The sequence below is a fragment of the Schistocerca serialis genome, chromosome 4 (genome assembly GCF_023864345.2).
Source record: "Schistocerca serialis cubense isolate TAMUIC-IGC-003099 chromosome 4, iqSchSeri2.2, whole genome shotgun sequence".
Lineage (NCBI taxonomy): Eukaryota > Metazoa > Arthropoda > Insecta > Orthoptera > Acrididae > Schistocerca > Schistocerca serialis.
The window spans coordinates 685,718,235-685,739,348 of NC_064641.1; the positions used below are offsets into that span (position 1 = coordinate 685,718,235).

General features: G+C 43.6%; 1 protein-coding gene across 1 annotated transcript in view; it reads left to right on the forward strand.

The window, feature by feature from the left end:
* The window catches only part of LOC126474694 (glutamate receptor ionotropic, kainate glr-3-like), a 133,918-nt gene that overhangs the window by 20,609 nt on the left and 92,195 nt on the right, over nt 1-21,114 (forward strand). The window contains exon 4 of the mRNA XM_050102172.1: nt 20,818-20,991. Coding sequence (XP_049958129.1) covers nt 20,818-20,991 — 174 coding nt within the window. The remainder of the gene's footprint in view (nt 1-20,817; nt 20,992-21,114) is intronic.

Here is a 21,114-nt window from a genome sequence, read left to right on the forward strand (position 1 = left end):
TGGCATCCACGCTCTCCACTCTGTCTCAGTCGGCATGTGGCTGTTAACATGGTCTGTTATTTTAAGAGACTGGTCTTACTGATGTGACAAGCCCTTGATTCTAGGGGTCTTAACTTTTACATATGGACATGCAGATCGTCGCCGACACATGTCATGTGGAGATAGCTTAACTGACTGAGTGCTAATGCGAGATTTTTAAGTACTTCTTGTCCTACGTTGGTATACATCACGATGTTTGTGACATTCCTACACTTACTGAAGAGAGTAACTTCTGTTCGACACGTAATATTGATCTATGGCATTTTGATGAAAGTTATGTTATCAAATTGCAAGAAAGTTTGTTCTTTTGAGGAAAACGGGTTTAAATCCGTCGAAATCATGGCAAAGGTTACTTGAAAACTAACATCTATTGCAACTTGTTGGCTGTCTGTTACACCTCCCATTAGCCGTTCAATCTACCCATCTAATCTTCACCATTAATCTGTTACAGCACATTTCCGAAACTTTTATTCTCTTCGTATCTGAACTGTTTTTCGTCCACATCTCGCTTCTGTACACGACTGCACTCCGTAAAGACACCTTCAGAAGACTTCTTAACACATAAATTGAAACACGATATTAACAAATTCTCCTTTCATAAACGTTTGTTGCGTGCATATCGCGGTACACCACACCTTGGTAGACTGTATTTTGTAGCCAGACAAGGGAGCAACAACTCAGATGTCAACCGATTTGCCCTCTATTGTAAATGACAATGGCACGAATGTGGCAAGCCAATTTAAGTTCTATGCAATGTCAGATTTGTTTCCTAATGTTTAAGAGCGACAATTTTAATGTGTTCTCGGGGGGGGGGGGGGGGGGGGGGGGGACTGGCTCAATCGTGTTTTTTTGTAAGTGGTCAGCTAGCCACATACTCCTGTGAATCTATTTTCCTCTTGTCTTACTTATGTTTTAGTTGACAGTTTTAGAACATCTCCCTATTTTTAAACGCTATGCTTGCTGGGGTACCCGGCTTCTCCCATGGAGTTGATATGAAATTGTGTGTTAAAGGATTAACTCTAATGAATAAGAGGTATAAAATTTGTATTCAAAACATTTTCTGACTATTTATAATACTTCTTAAAATATAAGAGGTAAATTTTTTTTACTGAAAATATATTCCAACTATTTACAATACTTGGTTATAAACAACAATTTTCATTTTGTTATCCAGGGTATATATGAACAAATTTTTCTAATTTCCTACTCGATAGCAAACTACGTGTAGCTGACTATGAGAGAAGAGAGAGTCATTGAGGCTGATGCCGCAATATTTTAAAGTTTGTCTTTGCACCTAGTTAATTGTAAACGTTAGGCTAATTTGACTGAAAATTGCAGTCTTTTAAATTATAATAATGGCAGTTCAGTAGAGATCAGTGGTATTCTGGGGATAAATAGTGTGTGTCCTTTGTACTTTCCGGTCATAAGTTCGGCTTCGATGATGTTATTCGATAGCTGTTTGACGGTCATCCTCGTTCAAATGGTTCAAATGGCTCTGAGCACTATGGGACTCAACTGCTGTGGTCATAAGTCCCCTAGAACTTAGAACTACTTAAAACTAAATAACCTAAGGACATCACACACAGCCATGCTCGAGGCAGGATTCGAACCTGCGACCGTAGCGGTCGGGGGGTTCCAAACTGTAGCTCCTAGAACCACTCGGTCACTGTGGCCGGCCCAGTTTTCATGATTCCTGGATGATCTCCTACTAGAATTCCTTGTGTTTTTGTTTTTTTTTTTCGTTGAAAGGTTTCTCTTGTTGTGCTCCACGTGGACGTCGACATGTGGTAATGTTTTCGCGAATATATCCGTTTGCCCCCCCCCCCCCTCCCATTAATCCATCGATCATGCCGTTGGTGGGGAGCCTTGCGTGCCTCAACGATACAGATAGCCGTACCGTAGGTGCAACCACTACGGAGGGGTATCTGTTGAGAGGCCAGACAAACGTGTGGTTCCTGAAGAGGGGCAGCAGCCTTTTCAGTAGTTGCAGGGGCAACAGTCTGGATTATTGACTGATCTGGCCTTGTAACCCTTACCAAAACGGCCTTGCTGTTGTGGTACTGCGAACGGCTGAAAGCAAGGGGAAACTACAGCCGTAATTTTTCCCGAGGGAACGCAGCTTTACTGTATGGTTAAATGATGATGGCGTGCTCTTGGGTAAAATATTCCGGAGGTAAAATAGTCCCCCATTCGGATCTCCGGGCGGGGACTACTCAGGAGGACGTCGTTATCAGGAGAAAGAAAACTGGCATTCTACGGATCGGACCGTGGAATGTTAGATCCCTTAATCGGGCAGGTAGGTTAGGAAATTTAAAAAGAGAAATGGATAGGTTAAAGTTAGATATAGTGGGAATTAGTGAAGTTCTGTGGCAGGAGGACCAAGGCTTCTGGTCAGGTGAATACAGGGTTATAAATACAAAATCAAATACGGGTAATGCAGGAGTAGGTTTAATAATGCATAAATAAATAGGAGTGCGGGTAAGCTACTACAAACACCATAATGAACGCATTATAGTGGCCAAGATAGACACGAAGCCCATGCCTACTACAGTAGTACAAGTTTATATGCCAACCAGCTCTGCAGATGACGAAGAAATTGAAGAAATGTATGATGAGATAAAAGAAATTATTCAGGTAGTGAAGGGAGACGAAAATTTAATAGTCATGGGTGACTAGAATTCGACAGTAGGAAAAGGGAGAGAAGGAAACATAGTAGGTGAATGTGGATTGGGGCTAAGAAATGAAAGAGGAAGCCGTCTGTTAGAATTTTGCACAGAGCACGACTTAATCATAGCTAACACTTGGTTCAAGAATCATAAAAGAAGGTTGTATACATGGAAGAATCCTGGAGATACTAAAAGGTATCAGATAGATTATATAATGGTAAGACAAAGATTTAGGAACCAGGTTTTAAATTGTAGGACATTTCCAGGGGCAGATGTGGACTCTGACCACAATATATTGGTTATGAACTGTAGATTAAAACTGAAGAAATTGCAAAAAGGTGGGAATTTAAGGAGATGAGACTTGGATAAACTGAAAGAACCAGAGGTTGTACAGAGTTTCAGGGAGAGCATAAGGGAACAATTGACAGGAATGGGGGAAAGAAATACAGTAGAAGAAGAATGGGTAGCTCTGAGGGATGAAGTAGTGAAGGCAGCAGAGGATCAAGTAGGTAAAAAGACGAGGGCAACTAGGAATCCTTGGGTAACAGAAGAAATATTGAATTTAGTTGATGAAGGGAGAAAATATAAAACTGCAGTAAATGAAGCAGACAAAAAGGAATACAAACGTCTCAAAAATGAGATTGACAGGAAGTGCAAAATGGCTAAGCAGGCATGGCTAGAGGACAAATGTAAGGATGTAGAGGCTTATCTCACTAGGGGTAAGATAGATACATCGAACAGGAAAATTAAAGAGACCTTTGGAGAGAAGAGAGCCACTTGCATGAATATCAAGAGCTCAGATGGAAACCCAGTTCTAAGCAAAGAGGGGAAAGCAGAAAGGTGGAAGGAGTATATAGAGGGTCTATACAAGGGCGATGTACTTAAGGACAATATTATGGAAATGGAAGAGGATGTAGATGAAGATGAAATGGGAGGCACGATATTGAGTGAAGAGTTTGACAGAGCACTGAAAGACCTGAGTCGAAACAAGGCCCCGGGAGTAGACAACATTCCATTAGAACTACTGACGGCCTTGGGAGAGCCAGTCCTGACAAAACTCTACCATCTGGTGAGCAAGATGTACGAGACAGGCGAAATACCCTCAGACTTCAAGAAGAATATAATAATTCCAACCCCAAAGAAAGCAGGTATTGACAGATGTGAAAATTACCGAACAATCAGTTTAATAAGTCACAGCTGCAAAATACTAACACGAATTAATTACAGCGGAATGGAAAAACCAGTAGGAGCCGACCTCGGGGAATATCAGTTTGGATTCCGTAGAAATGTTGGAACATGGGAGGCAGTACTGGCCTTACGAATTATCTTAGAAGAAAGATTAAGGAAAGGCAAATCTACGTTTCTAGCATTTGTAGACTTAGAGAAAGCTTTGGACAATGTTGACTGGAATACTCTCTTTCAAATTCTAAAGGTGGCAGGGGTAAAATACAGGGAGCGAAAGGCTATTTACAATTTGTACAGAAACCAGATGGCAATTATAAGAGTCGAGGGGCATGAAAGGGAAGCAGTGGTTGGGAAGGGAGTGAGACAGGTTTGTAACCTCTCCCCGATGTTATTCAATCTGTATATTGAGCAAGTAGTAAAGGAAACAAAAGAAAAATTTGGAGTAGGTATTAAAATCCAGGGAGAAGAAATAAAAACTTTGAGGTTCGCCGATGACATTGTAATTCTGTCAGAGACAGCAAAGGACTTGGAAGAGCAGTTGAATGGAATGGACAGTGTTTTGAAAGGAGGATATAAGATGAACATCAACAAAAGCAAAACAAAGATAATGGAATGTAGTCGAATTAAGTCGGGTGATGCTGAGGGAATTAGGTTAGGAAATGAGACACTTAAAGTAGTAAAGGAGTTTTGCTATTTGGGGAGCAAAATAACTGATGATGGACGAAGTAGAGAGGATATAAAATGTAGACTGGGAATGGCAAGGAAAGCGTTTCTGAAGAAGAGAAATTTGTTAACATCGAGTATAGATTTAAGTGTCAGGAAGTCGTTTCTGAAAGTATTTGTATGGAGTGTAGCCATGTATGGAAGTGAAACATGGACAATAAATACACTCCTGGAAATTGAAATAAGAACACCGTGAATTCATTGTCCCAGGAAGGGGAAACTTTATTGACACATTCCTGGGGTCAGATACATCACATGATCACACTGACAGAACCACAGGCACATAGACACAGGCAACAGAGCATGCACAATGTCGGCACTAGTACAGTGTATATCCACCTTTCGCAGCAATGCAGGCTGCTATTCTCCCATGGAGACGATCGTAGAGATACTGGATGTAGTCCTGTGGAACGGCTTGCCATGCCATTTCCACCTGGCGCCTCAGTTGGACCAGCGTTCGTGCTGGACGTGCAGACCGCGTGAGACGACGCTTCATCCAGTCCCAAACATGCTCAATGGGGGTCAGATCCGGAGATCTTGCTGGCCAGGGTAGTTGACTTACACCTTCTAGAGCACGTTGGGTGGCACGGGATACATGCGGACGTGCATTGTCCTGTTGGAACAGCAAGTTCCCTTGCCGGTCTAGGAATGGTAGAACGATGGGTTCGATGACGGTTTGGATGTACCGTGCTCTATTCAGTGTCCCCTCGACAATCACCAGTGGTGTACGGCCAGTGTAGGAGATCGCTCCCCACACCATGATGCCGGGTGTTGGCCCTGTGTGCCTCGGTCGTATGCAGTCCTGATTGTGGCGCTCACCTGCACGGCGCCAAACACGCATACGACCATCATTGGCACCAAGGCAGAAGCGACTCTCATCGCTGAAGACGACACGTCTCCATTCGTCCCTCCATTCACGCCTGTCGCGACACCACTGGAGGCGGGCTGCACGATGTTGGGGTGTGAGCGGAAGACGGCCTAACGGTGTGCAGGACCGTAGCCCAGCTTCATGGAGACGGTTGCGAATGGTCCTCGCCGATACCCCAGGAGCAACAGTGTCCCTAATTTGCTGGGAAGTGGCGGTGCAGTCCCCTACGGCACTGCGTAGGATCCTACGGTCTTGGCGTGCATCTGTGCGTCGCTGCGGTCCGGTCCCAGGTCGACGGGCACGTGCACCTTCCGCCGACCACTGGCGACAACATCGATGTACTGTGGAGACCTCACGCCCCACGTGTTGAGCAATTCGGCGGTACGTCCACCCGGCCTCCCGCATGCCCACTATACACCCTCGCTCAAAGTCCGTCAACTGCACATACGGCTCATGTCCACGCTGTCGCGGCATGCTACCAGTGTTAAAGACTGTGATGGAGCTCCGTATGCCACAGCAAACTGGCTGACACTGACGGCGGCGGTCACAAATGCTGCGCAGCTAGCGCCATTCGACGGCCAACACCGCGGTTCCTGGTGTGTCCGCTGTGCCGTGCGTGTGATCATTGCTTGTACAGCCCTCTCGCAGTGTCCGGAGCAAGTATGGTGGGTCTGACACACCGGTGTCAATGTGTTCTTTTTTCCATTTCCAGGAGTGTAGTTTGGACAAGAAGAGAATAGAAGCTTTCGAAATGTGGTGCTACAGAAGAATGTTGAAGATTAGATGGGTAGATCACATCGTGTTACTAAATGTGACACTTCTGTCACTCAATGTAACTGTGTTTTCTCTTTGGATGCTGTCAATTGTCAGGATGAGCATTCTAAAGCATTCTGTTAGGGTGAAAATATTAAATAAATTAACTTTTCTCTGTTAATAACATGTGGGCAGGGTGGGTTCTTCCTTGGCTCGGGTATGAGGTCGAATGAAACATCATTTTTACATAAGATAACTTTTATTGAAGATTTGTACAACTGTATCTTACGGGATGTTCTGGTTCGGAGAGCGGCAGCTGTGTCGTTGGTGAAGTCTCCTGCTGCGGCAGCGGCGGCGGCGGCGGCGTCTGATTACGCGTAGCGGTGTGTATCTCGTGTCGCCGTCTCGCCCAGTTGACCGGAGACGCGCAGCGCGAGGTGGCCGGTTTAACTATTGCGAGCGAAGTCGTGCATCGGATGATGATACCTTGGATGTGGCGTCCCAGTGTTTCTCTTCTCTAAGTGGCCGCGTGTGTTGTGCGTCGACCAGCGGAGCGGTGCGGCTGGGCAAGGCCAGTGTCCCGAACTCGAACCACGGACTCCCGCTTGCCAGTCTTCGGCTGTCAGGTCTTCATCCCAGCTCACAGGTGACTGCTGAGGTGAGGCCGTCTCCTTCCCGTCCTCACGAGTCACCCGGGTACGTAATAATCAGACTTCAAATACCTTTTATCTTCTGTCTTCTGGCGCCGCGGCTGCTACTTGTTATTCCATTACAGCGGCGGACTTGGTGCGTCTGTGCATGATGCAGTCTCTTCTTGCATGACGGTCTTCAGCACCGAAACTGACTGAAAACTACTGGTACTCTTCTTTTCTTCCTTCGTCTGTCGTCTTTGTCTCCGTCCCCGTCTCTGTCTGCGTGTTCGTCCCCGTCTTCATCTGTCTTCATCTGTCGTGCCCACCGCGTCTCGCGTATTTATTCACTTCAGTTCACTGGAGGTGAACGACTTCACGGTCATTGCCTCTTCCGTCACATTGAAAAGCTTCTCGAAGAATCTTCTTAACGTCGGTCATTGGCTCTTGGAATGTAGGCGAGGGCCTTTGCTCACATGCGACAACTGAGAAACACGTGAGCCGGTCGGGCAATGCCCTGACGGCTGAATCGACAGCGCCCGCTTATGTGGAACTTGCTGACTTCACGGTCATTGTCTCTTCTGTTCTGCTCGCTGAATGCCAGTATGTAACTCTCTAAACTAAACCAAGTTTTCCATTTATATTCTAATTTCTAGTTCACTTTGATTTCACTAATTTATTTACCTAAGTACCACTCAACATTCCTCCACCCTTCAGAGAAATTCGCTCTCGAATTTACCACTCAACATTCCTCCACTCTTCACACGGAAAAAGCACAAGCACTGAAAAGTCTCGACCTAGAAGATTACACACGCTTCACATTAAGTATGTGGAAAATACTTTATCACTTTACAAAAGCACTGTACGGTCATGAATCACATAGTTCTTACGTAAATGGTTGTAATAAGTGTAACAAATCTTGATGACAATGAATAAACAAAAAATAGATTTTGCACTTAGAAAATTTCAGAGCAACAGCTGTTTAATCTACCCTATACTAATGCAAGAATATCTATTCTACAGTATTGTTTATTTTAACAAGAGACTGTTTAATAAAGAATGAAGTACAATAAACAAAATTAATACACTAATGCTCAAAAGTAACTACTGAAGTACACCAGTTAAGAGTGTGGTATCCAGTTAACAGGGATTTGATGAAGTGGTATATTATTATTTGGATTATTTTTTCGTCTTAAATAAAAGGAAACTACAAAGCAGAAACACCAACACAAAGGTTCCAGATATACCCGTTCCTAGCATTATAATTTTAGTTTTGCGTTCACCTTTTAATTTTAAGACATGTTGCATCATAACGTTGGCATCAATTTTGCCTTGCTGTGAGTTTATGACTTCAGAAGGGAACTGTTAAGGGAGTCATTGAGGTAGGATAGGTTTTGTGTAGGAAATGCTTGCATGGCGTTTTCTGAAAAAGCAAACAACATGGTTATGAACCTAGCAACCTAGTAAAAACAAAAACAAAGAAAAGAGGGAATACATTGTTAACTACAAGATCTACATGTTTCTACGTTCAAGACCATTATCATGTATTAATTATTCACATTTTTATATTATCCACAGTCTAGTAAGATTCAACTAGGACATTCACACCCTTGATCGAAGATTGTATGGTGCCAAGTCTGTATGTTGTGCCGGCGTGGCCACTCTTCTTCCTCTTCGGGAACTTCCTCCACCCTTCGGAAAAGCAGATACTATTGTTGAAGGAATTACATCTGGAGCGCCCTTAAAAGGTTTTAAACGACTTGCATGGACAATGGTAGTTCGGGTGGGCAGTTGCAATTTAACGTTAACTGGTGACGTGATCTCAATAATTTGATAAGGACCTCTGTAGTTTGTTACAAATTTCTTCGTTTTTCCTTTCGCTATATAAGGAGTTGAAAGCATAACCCACTGACCGATTTTGTAATTTGTATATTTAGCTTGGGTATTACCTAATCTTTCCTGTCGTTCCAAAGCCTTTGTATTAGATTTTTGAACCTTTTTCCATACATCCTTCATCATTCGACTAAAATCTCTTACTGTTTCTCCGACTTTTCCGTTTTTCTGCCTGATTACATCAAAAGGGGACGGCATTTTTTTCCCATAGACCACTTCATAAGGCGACATGCCAGTTGCTTCATGCGTTTTGGCGTTGTATACCGACACGATTATTGGTAAATACGTATCCCAATTAGAATGTTGTTCGTTAATATAATAACTAAGCATCTTGCCAATTGTCCGATGAACTCTTTCTGTGCGCCCGTTGCACTGAGGGTGTAATGGAGTTGTGCGTAATTTGCGTATTTTTAATAAGTGGCATAGCTGTTTCATTAATTCAGGCATAAAATTAGATCCCTGATCTGTGATAATAGCTTCAGGTACGCCAAATTTAAGTATCCAGTTGTTAACTAAAGCTTGGGCAACTGTATTTGCTTGCTGATCTGGGCGACTCACCATAGCTAGATAGCGTGAAAAGTGATCGATAATTGTAAGAACATACTTATTACCAGCAGGTGTTTTATGAAATGGCCCTTAGGGATCCAGTCCACAGATTTGAAACGGACATGAAGCCTCGGGGAGCCTCTGTAAGGGTATTTTTGAACGTTAAAGTTCAGCTCGTTGTGCGCACGCAATGCAATTACGAACGTACTGCGCAACATCCTGCTTTCTGGTTTGCCACCAAAATCGCTCTGCTACTCGTCTATCGGTTGTCTGCTGTCCACCGTGTCCTGCAAGGATATGATCGTGGGCCTCTGCCATTATTTCTCGTCTAAGGTGTTGGGGAACAACAATTCGCGGTCCAAGTTTTGTTTTACGGCATAATACACCATCTTCAAAGCAAAATTGTTTTTGAGATGCGTATTTTTTGATTCTGTATCCTCATCTTGTGCCTTTCTCCAGTCCTCAGCATCTCGGCCTGTTGCTTCCAAAAGTGCTGTTCTGCGACTTAGACAATCTGCATTAGTGTGTTTTTTGCCTGGTTTATGGATAACTTCGAAATCCATTTCGGAAAGACATAGGGCCCAACGGGTAAGACGACTAGATGGATCCTTTAATCCAAGCAACCATTTTAAAGCTGCGTGGTCTGTAATAACCTTGAATTTCCTACCATACAAGTAGCATTTAAAGTATTTGATACCATAAATAACACTTAACAATTCTTTCTCCGTTGTGGAATAATTTCTTTCTGCCGTTGTTAGTTGTCTCGAAGCATAGGCTATGGGGTGTTCCGCGCCATTAATATTCTGACTCAAAACAACTCCTACTGAATGACCACTTGCGTCACAGGATAAAATAAATTCTTTGTTATAATCTGGGTAGGCTAATACAGGACTGTGCGTTAACTTATCTTTAAGGGTTTGAAATGCAGATTCACAATCTTCAGACCAATGAAATTTTGCACCCTTTTTCAATAATTGGGTTAAGGGTCGGGCAATTTCAGCAAAATTTTAAACATATTTTCGGTAATACGATGCGAGACCAATGAAACTTTGTACTTCCTTAACGCGTTGTGGTGTTGGGAAGCCCTTAACTGCCGAAATTAATCGAGGATCTGTTTTAATTCCTTTTTCACTAATGACATGCCCTAGGTATGTAACCTCTGTCAATGCAAAAGTACATTTTTCCATATTTAATGTTAATTTAGCTTTTCTAAGTCTCTGAAAAACATTACGCAGACGCACAGCATGTTCATTAACGTCTCTGGAGAATACAATAATATCGTCTAGATATACACAACATTGTTGAGTTTTGAGTCCTCGCAATACTCCATCGAGTAGTCTTTGAAAAGTTGCTGGTGCATTTTTCAAACCGAAAGACATTCTTTTAAATTGCCAGTGGCCTCCAGGGGTAGAAAATGCTGTTTTAGGCCTATCTTCAGGTGCAACTTCCAATTGATGATATCCGGTACGTAAATCGATTGTTGAAAAGTGTTTACTGTTACCCAAACTGTCAATGATATCTGTAATGTTTGGAAGAGGATAAACATCTGAGATAGTTTGTTTGTTAAGGTGTCTGTAGTCACAACAAAATCTATATCGTTTCGTACCGTTGGGAGACTTCTTTGGAATAATTACGATATTTGAATTATAAGGCGAATCAGAATATTCTATAATTCCATCTTTTAGATGCTGTTCTATAAACTCATCCAGTACTGGCTGTAAGTGATGCGCAACTCTATAAGGCTTCCTATAAACTGGGGTTTTATTTCCTTTTGGGATCCTATGCTGTGTGATGTCTGTTGCTGGCAATGGACCTTCTGCATTAAATAAATCTTGGAACTCAACTAAAACTGCTTCTATCGTGTCTCTATCCTTTCCTTTCAAATGCTCAACCTTCTGGCGCAATGCGGTTTTATAGGCGTCTGGTTTCTGACCATCATTAATATCTGACCAAATGAAATCTTCTTCTTCAAAAGTACTGACTGTAGCTACTAATATTCCCTTATGCAATTCTTTGTCCTCCACTCCGAAATTGTCAATATGCACCGGTACTTTTCTTTCTCCCTCAACTCTTGAACCCGTACAACACTCCTACGTACAAAACAATGTGATACATCTAATTCCTCATTTTCCTCTAAAGGCTCTATTAGACACACTGTATCTGTAGGTACTTCGTGGTCAACGGTCATCCGGAGAAGTTTTCCTGAGCCAGATGGTATCTGATCCCGCGAATCAACCTTCAAGGACGTTGCACGCAGTATAGTTGATTTCGCCTTCCGGTTAGGGAAATCTTGCGGCAGAGGGCCCTTTGCAGCTGAAACACTATTCCGCTAAGTTCTACAGTTTGCTGTCTGAGGTCGATTTTAGCGTGATGTTTATTCAGGAAATCCAACCCTAGGATCGCGGCGTACCCGTCAGTTACCTTTGTTACCACTTCTACATCTTCTTGAAATTGTACACCGTGAATATAGAAAATCAATGATGGACATCCTAATGACTTAACTGTACCTCCTCCTACTCCATTCAATCTATACCTTGGAGGGTCATATTTCTTTTCTCCAATACATTCATTACTTACTATTGATACGTTTGCGCCTGTATCCACCAGTATCCTTGCCTCTTTATCCTGTATGGTAGCAGATAACCAGCATTCCGCCTTTATTGGGAACGCCTGGCGGCGGCTACGATATTCCCGTTTGAGTTTAACTGATTTCTATTTCCAAAAACTTTCTTAGACCTGCATTCCTTGAATGTGTGACCTATTCTTTGACAATTAGTGCATTGAGGTTGTCTGCAGTTTTTTGCTATATGTCCGTGTCGATCGCACCTAAAACATCGTACTCCTGTTGAAAATATATTTCGCTTCTCCTTGTATCTGGTGGCAATGTCAATTTCTTCAAAAGCTGTCGCCACAGATACAGCTTCTGCTAAATTTTTAGGAAACTCTGCCCTGACACGATGGGACGTTTCAGGAGGTAACCCACGTAAAAATGTATCCAGAGCTCTATCTTCTGCCTCTTGTAAAATAACTTTATTTGCTTCATCACTAGTTGTCAACTGATAGGTGTTAATATTAACTTTTCTAATCCTATCTACAAAGCTTTCTAACGACTCGTTTTGCCTCTGAGTGATAGTGTTTAATTTTTCCCTATAAAATCTACAGCTGTTCTGTTTTTGAAAACGTTTAAGCAATCCTTTCTTCAATTCCTCAAATGTTGGAGCATTCCGTAATTCTTCATGATATAAAGACGTGTGCTTTAGCCTCTCCTGTCAATCTTAACTTTGTCATTTGTAAGAGCTGTTCATCTGACCATGATCCTAACTTTGTAGCTGCTACTAAATCATCAAAAAAGGCTGTTATGTCCTCGCCAGGTTTACCTGAAAAAGGAGTTACCAAGGCTGCTGCTGAGGAATCTAGGGTGGGAGGGATTGAACTGGTTTGCCTAACCTCACTCAACTATTTAAATAATGCATTGTTATCGTTTTTAAGCTGTGCTATTTGATTAACTAAGCTCTGAATAGCTTCATCAGTAGAAACCGCTTGTGGTGCTGACTCTGACTTTGTACGATATCGTGTCATCATTTTACAAACTGTTAGTTACACAATCTTCCTATACTGAATTTAAAAGATGTTTAAATATTTCCGACAAACTCTTAAAATCATGAGAGAAAATACACTTCTAAATAAAGAAAATATTACGACTGCTATGCAAACCTCTATCCCTTCACACATCAAAAACTACTAACTGTGGACCTTTAGTGACTGTCATTCACACCTCATATTGAGCCAAGGGTTTTTTCTCTGACACCAAATGTAACAACTAAAACGGCTTCTGACATCAAATGTAACAATCATGTTACTAAATGTGACACTTCTGTCACTCAATGTAACTGTGTTTTCTCTTTGGATGCTGTCAATTGTCAGGATGAGCATTCTAAAGCATTCTGTTAGGGTGAAAATATTAAATAAATTAACCTTTCTCTCTTAATAACATGTAGCAGGGTGGGTTCTTCTTTGGCTCGGGTATGAGGTCGAATGAAACATCATTTTTACATAAGATAACTTTTATTGAAGATTTATACAACTGTATCTTATGGGATGTTCTGGTTCGGAGAGCGGCAGCTGTGTCGTTGGTGAAGTCTCCTGCTGCGGCAGCGGCGGCGGCGGCGGCGGCAGCGGCGGCGGCGGCGTCTGATTACGCGTAGCGGTGTGTATCTCGTGTCGCCGTCTCGCCCAGCTGACCGGAGACGCGCAGCGCGAGGTGGCCCGTTTAACTATTGCGAGCGAAGTCGTGCATCGGATGATGATACCTTGGATGTGGCGTCCCAGTGTTTCTCTTCTCTAAGCGGCCGCGTGTGTTGTGCGTCGACCAGCGGAGCGGTGCGGCGGTGCAAGGCCAGTGTCCCGAACTCGAACCACGGACTCCCGCTTGCCAGTCTTCGGCTGTCAGGTCTTCATCCCAGCTCACAGGTGACTGCTGAGGTGAGGCCGTCTCCTTCCCGTCCTCACGAGTCACCCAGGTACGTAAAAATCAGACTTCAAATACCTTTTATCTTCTGTCTTCTGGCGCCGCGGCTGCTGCTTGTTATTCCATTACAGCGGCGGACTTGGTGCGTCTGTGCATGATGCAGTCTCTTCTTGCATGACGGTCTTCAGCACCGAAACTGACTGAAAACTACTGCTACTCTTCTTTTCTTCCTTCATCTCTCATCTTCATCTCCGTCCCTGTCTCCATCTTCGTCTTCGTCCCCGTCTTCATCTGTCGGGCCCACCGCGTCTCGCGTATTTATTCACTTCAGTTCACTGGAGGTGAACGACTTCACGGCTATTGCCTCTTCTGTCACGTTGAAAAGCTTCTCGAAGAATCTTCTTGACCTCAGTCATTGGCTCTTGGAATGTAGGCGGGGGCCTCTGATCGCATGTGACGACTGAGAAACACGTGAGCCAGTCATTGCCTCTTCCGTCACGTTGAAAAGCTTCTCGAAGAATCTTCTTAACGTCGGTCATTGGCTCTTGGAATGTAGGCGAGGGCCTTTGCTCACATGCGACAACTAAGAAACACGTGAGCCGGTTGGGCGATGCCCTGACGGCTGAATCGACAGCGCCCGCTTATGTGGAACTTGCTGACTTCACGGTCATTGTCTCTTCTGTTCTGCTCGCTGAATGCCAGTATGTAACTCTCTAAACTAAACCAAGTTTTCCATTTATATTCTAATTTCTAGTTCACTTTGATTTCACTAATTTATTTACCTAAGTACCACTCAACACTAATGAGGAGGTATTGAATAGAATAGGGGAGAAGAGGAGTTTGTGGCAGAACTTGACAAGAAGAAGGGACCGGTTTTTAGGACATGTCCTGAGGCATCAAGGGATCACAAATTTAGCATTGGAGGGCAGTGTGGAGGGTAAAAATCGTAGAGGGAGACCAAGAGATGAATACACTAAGCAGATTCAGAAGGATGTAGGTTGCAGTAGATACTGGGAGATGAAGGAGCTTGCACAGGATAGATTAGCATGGAGAGCTGCATCAAACCAATCTCAGGACTGAAGACCACAACAACAACAACATCCGTTTCACAGTTGGTGAAAAGCTGGTGGTTCTAAGGTGGTTCGCTTGCACTTTTTCTGGCGGTGTCTTTTGTGAAATAAACTCCCTGTCCATTCTCCAAATGTACTTCTAGATGTTGCACAGTTGGTTCGCGTTCACGTATAGGAAAACCGAAAATCCGCCATGCTACTTCGTTACTGTTGATGCACCTTCCCATTTGGTACATAATGATCTCGTCGTTTCTGTTTTGTTGTTCGCTGTCTTTGGCTATTTGAAATACTGCCGTGTAACTGCCTTTGTTCACATACTTACAGATATATTTTATGGATTTCGCTAAATTGTAGATTCTACGTTTATGTGTTCTTGGAACATTTTGGAAAGTAGTGTGTTACATTGTACAATCCATTGTCTACTTTCGGTTCGTCGCTGCCTGGTATTCGTATTTTCACTGTGAGGTACCATATTTAGAATAGCTACCAACTCCGATTTGTGTTCGTCCATATATCGGTTTGAATCATTTTGTACATTTTTCGTCACTCATACATGGCGAATTTGTATTCAACGACCGGCATGTTCCGTGAGTCATCTTTTTCACTACTGTGTCGTACAGTTCTGAATCTTCTTGAGGGTTGGGAAATTGAGTTTGGATGACTTTGCCCATATCCATGGGATGAATTCTATCATGTAGCTGTATGAGATTGTGTGAGTGAGGTAGTTCTCTGTTTTGCCATTCGCTTGGGTACCTCCAGCATCTTTCGGTTCGAAAGATGTGGTATTTTGTGATGACTTCAGTAAATCTCATTTGTTTTTGTTGGAAAACTCGGGCTATTATGTCATGTCGATGCGTGGCAGCTTGTCCGTATCTTAGTTGTTCTTTGCTTTCTCGCCACGACGAGTCGTCCGTATTTTACTATGTAGATCGTGGCATCTTGAGTGTATTCGTGCGTATGCCTCGGACTTCCTGTGTATGATGAGTGTAAGATAACCATTGCTCCAATGTCGTCAATGTTTCCGTCATTTATGATCGCGTCTCGAAGGTGGATGTATTTTTCCGTGCGTAGTATCTTCTAATTTAGTTTAATGTAAAGCATCCGTTCCGCTTTTATTTTTGCGTACATATGTACCAGGGATTCTTGGAATAATTTGTGAGCGTTGAGAATGTGATTTTATGTTTCATTGTTTCTGATTATTCACTGGTAAACATAGAACTCCTTAGCACCGACATTTTTGTTTGTTTCTACGCCTGTTTCGGGTTGGAATTGTTTCATATTAAAATGATATCCTTCCTCTCCGTGCTGACATATTAATGGATACTGGAGCGCATCATATGAATGGAGTGTCTCTGCAATGCCTTGTAGCCCTTCGTTGTACAATAACGTCACGGCTTTTGTTTTCATACTTCACAATTACGATGGCGACTTTGTCCGTCTGAGGTGCATTAAATCGACGATCGTGTTCTCCAGGTGGTCTTTTGTCGGCTCTAATTATAACTTTATAGTCAACAGAAATCATTCGGCATAGTGCTGTTTTGAATATGTGAAGTAGTTGATTGTATTTGTGTAAGATCGTCTGTACGTCTTGGACTACTTCTAGTTTCAGTCCACTGTTATTTGTGAGTCGTTGATCAGTTTGTTTCTTTATTTCCGACGAAATATACTTTCAGAAATTTATGATCTTCGTCGGGTAGTGGTGGTAATGATTTTTCCCATTACCACGTATCTGCGTTAGTTATATTCTTCTGTTGGGTCGTAGTGGAACACTTCATTTGTCAGGTTGTATTGTTTACTTGTCCGCCACCTAACTTCTCGTGGGGTGATATTTTCAGCGCTGGCTTGAGTTCGCCGTCTTATATTATAAGATTGTGTCGCAATTCTTGATTATTCAATTCGTTCACTTCGTTGCTCTTCGATTTCTCTGCTTTTTAAGGTTCTCATTATCGTTCGTTGGTAACTTAAACGTGCTTCGCGATATTGGTCTGTTTCGTTTCTTCGCTGTTTGTTTGTTTGTTTGTTTTTTTTTCGCCGTTTTGCTTCAGAAATGGCAAGATCTCCATTTTTACTAAAATATAAATCAAATCAACTTTTTACTAACAAATACACCTAGTACAGTTTACACACTTTTCACACTTAATTTTAGATTTGTATTTAGTCACTGTATCGCTTTGACTATTCACACTTCACTGTTTGTTTTTATTCACTCATTGCATTCGGGTCCTACCTTAGTTACTGATCAGAAACTGACGTTAGAACCTCCTACAGGTCTTTATCAGTAGGTAGCCCAACGGTTAGCGAATTCCAGAACGTAACAAAAAGGCTTCGAATGGTCCACAATGTTCCAGGACATTCCACAACAACAGAGAGGGTTCCGGAATGTTCCACAATTATCTGAGATGTTCCAGACTATTTGCGAACCTTCCAGAACACTCCGGATCATTGTGGAACATTCCGGAACGTTCTGAAATGTTGTGCAATGCTTTAGAATATTTTGGAATGTTTTCAAATACTATCGAATGTTCTGGAATGTTTTAGAAATTTCTAGAGGATGAAGTTTCCCAGCCCTTATATCTTAAAAAGCACGGCCTTCAGATAAAAAGGAAACATTCTTCATGGAGGGAGGATAGAGGTCTACCAAACCACATAACTCCCTTGATCGTACCGGGACTCGTTTCTGAGTTTTAGCGGCACGCGCATTGTACACTTACGTTTATAGTACGTAGTGAATATTGATTACAGGGTGCGAGCTAGTGCCATTGTGCGGAGAGAGTGAGTACGATTTTATCTGACAGGGAGAGCTCCCCAGTAGTGCGATCGGGTTTTCTAAACCACCTGTACAGTGATGTTGACGAAGATCCCAGCTGTGACACCCTGCAGTCATTCACCCTGCTGGGCCCTCGTCTGCGAGTTATTGACGAGAAAAGAATTTGTAAATTTTTCTTCGCGCTCAGTAGTGTTCAAAAGCAGTGATATGTTGACCCTTTTTTTTGTAAATTTTTATCGATGTGGCTTTCATCTTTAATCTATTCAGTTAATAGGTTTAAATGTAATTTTTTACTTCTCTACCATTATCACATCCTATTAATCCTCATATCAGCTTTTTCATTTGGTGCCATTTTTATTTCTATCAATGTTCTTCCTAGTGAAACCTTTGTTCATGATTTTAATTAATGTTATTATTAATTCCGATTTAATTTGAATAGTTTTATCACCCTGGTTTTCGTCCATGTTATTGCATTCATAATTTTTATTTCTCATTTTGCTTCAATTTTGTTTTACTTATAACTCCTTCTTTCATTTAAATCATCTGCGTTATTCTGTCCTAAGTGCAATAGGTTTTTAGGCTACATTTTAAATGATGTGTGACGATTAGAATAAAACAACGCTGCCGGCCGGAGTGGCCGTGCGGTTCTAGGCGCTACAGTCTGGAACCGAATGACCGCTACGGTCGCAGGTTCGAACCCTGCCTTGGGCATGGATGTGTGTGAAGACCTTAGGTTAGTTAGGTTTAATTAGTTCTAAGTTCTAGGTGACTGATGACCTCAGAAGTTAAGTCGCATAGTGCTCAGAGCCATTTGAACCATTTTAAAACAACGCTCGTCTTGTAACGAAAACTACATTTTTGACACCATTTGACAGTCAATATAAATATATTATTTCTTCTTCTGTTTTTACCAGGTAGATCGGCATTTCCAAATATTTAAACATTCTAGTAGATAAATATAATTGTATTCACATTCACAAGAGTTTTCAGTGGAAAAAGAATTATGTAAAAATGAGAAGAAACGAAAAAATTCATGCGATGATTGAAATGAGGTGACAAAGGAATGGAAACAAAGAATTACATTTAAAGCAGTTAACCGATTAAAACTTGTGGTGAAAGCCATTTCGATAAATATTAAAAAATGAAACATTTAGAGCACCTGACGAGATTTGAACCCACAGCCTTCACCTTGTCCATTACACCTTACAACCAGTTTACGACATTGTCTTCTTTTTGGGCGTCACGTAAAATCCCGGATTTTTTTCGTCGATTACTTGCAAACGAGGACCCGACAGATTGAGTGGGGTGCAGGATGTGCTTCCCAGGATCTTAACATTCATCAAAAATTCGAACCCACCACTGGGGACCTCTACTTATCAAACTGCATTTTATTTTATCACATTCTCTACGTTTTAACCACATGCGTTTCTAGTAATATTCTTATGGGCGCTGATAAGCTCGACGTTGAGCGCCCCTAAACCAAAATAGAAGCACATCCACCCACACCCACCGACAACCACACATACACACACACACACACACACACAAACACACACACGCACCGAAGCCCAGTCACCCCCCCCCCCACACCAACACACACACACACACACACACACACACACACACACATACACATACACTCTTGGAAATGGAAAAAAGAACACATTGACACCGGTGTGTCAGACCCACCATATTTGCTCCGGACACTGCGAGAGGGCTGTACAAGCAATGATCACACGCACGGCACAGCGGACACACCAGGAACCGCGGTGTTGGCCGTCGAATGGCGCTAGCTGCGCAGCATTTGTGCACCGCCGCCGTCAGTGTCAGCCAGTTTGCCGTGGCATACGGAGCTCCATCGCAGTCTTTAACACTGGTAGCATGCCGCGACAGCGTGGACGTGAACCGTATGTGCAGTTGACGGACTTTGAGCGAGGGCGTATAGTGGGCATGCGGGAGGCCGGGTGGACGTACCGCCGAATTGCTCAACAAGTGGGGCGTGAGGTCTCCACAGTACATCGATGTTGTCGCCAGTGGTCGGCGGAAGGTGTACGTGCTCGTCGACCTGGGACCGGACCGCAGCGACGCACGGATGCACGCCAAGACCGTAGGATCCTACGCAGTGCCGTAGGGGACCGCACCGCCACTTCCCAGCAAATTAGGAACACTGTTGCTCCTGGGGTATCGGCGAGGACCATTCGTAACCGTCTCCATGAATCTGGGCTACGGTCCCGCACACCGTTAGGCCGTCTTCCGCTCACGCCCCAACATCGTGCAGCCCACCTCCAGTGGTGTCGCGACAGGCGTGAATGGAGGGACGAATGGAGACGTGTCGTCTTCAGCGATGAGAGTCGCTTCTGCCTTGGTGCCAATGATGGTCGTATGCGTGTTTGGCGCCGTGCAGGTGACCGCCATAATCAGGACTGCATACGATCGAGGCACACAGGGCCAACACCCGGCATCATGGTGTGGGGAGCGATCTCCTACACTGGCCGTACACCACTGGTGATCGTCGAGGGGACACTGAATAGTGCACGGTACATCCAAACCGTCATCGAACCCATCGTTCTACCATTCCTAGACCGGCAAGGGAACTTGCTGTTCCAACAGGACAATGCACGTCCGCATGTATCCCGTGCCACCCAACGTGCTCTAGAAGGTGTAAGTCAACTACCCTGGCCAGCAAGATCTCCGGATCTGTCCCCCATTGAGCATGTTTGGGACTGGATGAAGCGTCGTCTCACGCGGTCTGCACGTCCAGCACGAACGCTGGTCCAACTGAGGCGCCAGGTGGAAATGGCATGGCAAGCCGTTCCACAGGACTACATCCAGCATCTCTACGATCGTCTCCATGGGAGAATAGCAGCCTGCATTGCCGCGAAAGCTGGATATACACTGTACTAGTGCCGACATTGTGCATGCTCTGTTGCCTGTGTCTATGTGCCTGTGGGTCTGTCAGTGTGATCATGTGATGTATCTGACCCCAGGAATGTGTCAATAAAGTTTCCCCTTCCTGGGACAATGAATTCACGGTGTTCTTATTTCAATTTCCAGGAGTGTAGATAGAGGTAGCGATAAAGATAGTGAGTGAGAGAGAGAGGGAGAGAGAGAGAGAGAAACTGGAACTATCTTCGACCTGCGTCGGCATTGTCAGCACTGTGTTGCCAAGTGTCTGCCAGCTTGTGTGAGGTGGATGCTGGGGCGTTGCAGGTACGAGTTCCGGGTGCCGGCTGACGGGGGCTTCGGGCGCGAGGTGGGCGGCAGATGGGGTGGCCTGGTGGGCCTGCTGCAGACGGGCGACGCCGACCTGGCCGTGGAGCTGCTCACCTTCATCGTAGAGCGCTCGCGCGTCATGCACTACACCATGCCGCTCTACGCCGACAGGTAGCTTGTGGTACTGAAAACAGTGTGTTAACAACAACAACGTATTAGCAAACTGTTTCGCCAGAATTAACCATTTACACTACTAGCCATTAAAATTGCTACACCAACAAGAAATGCAGATGA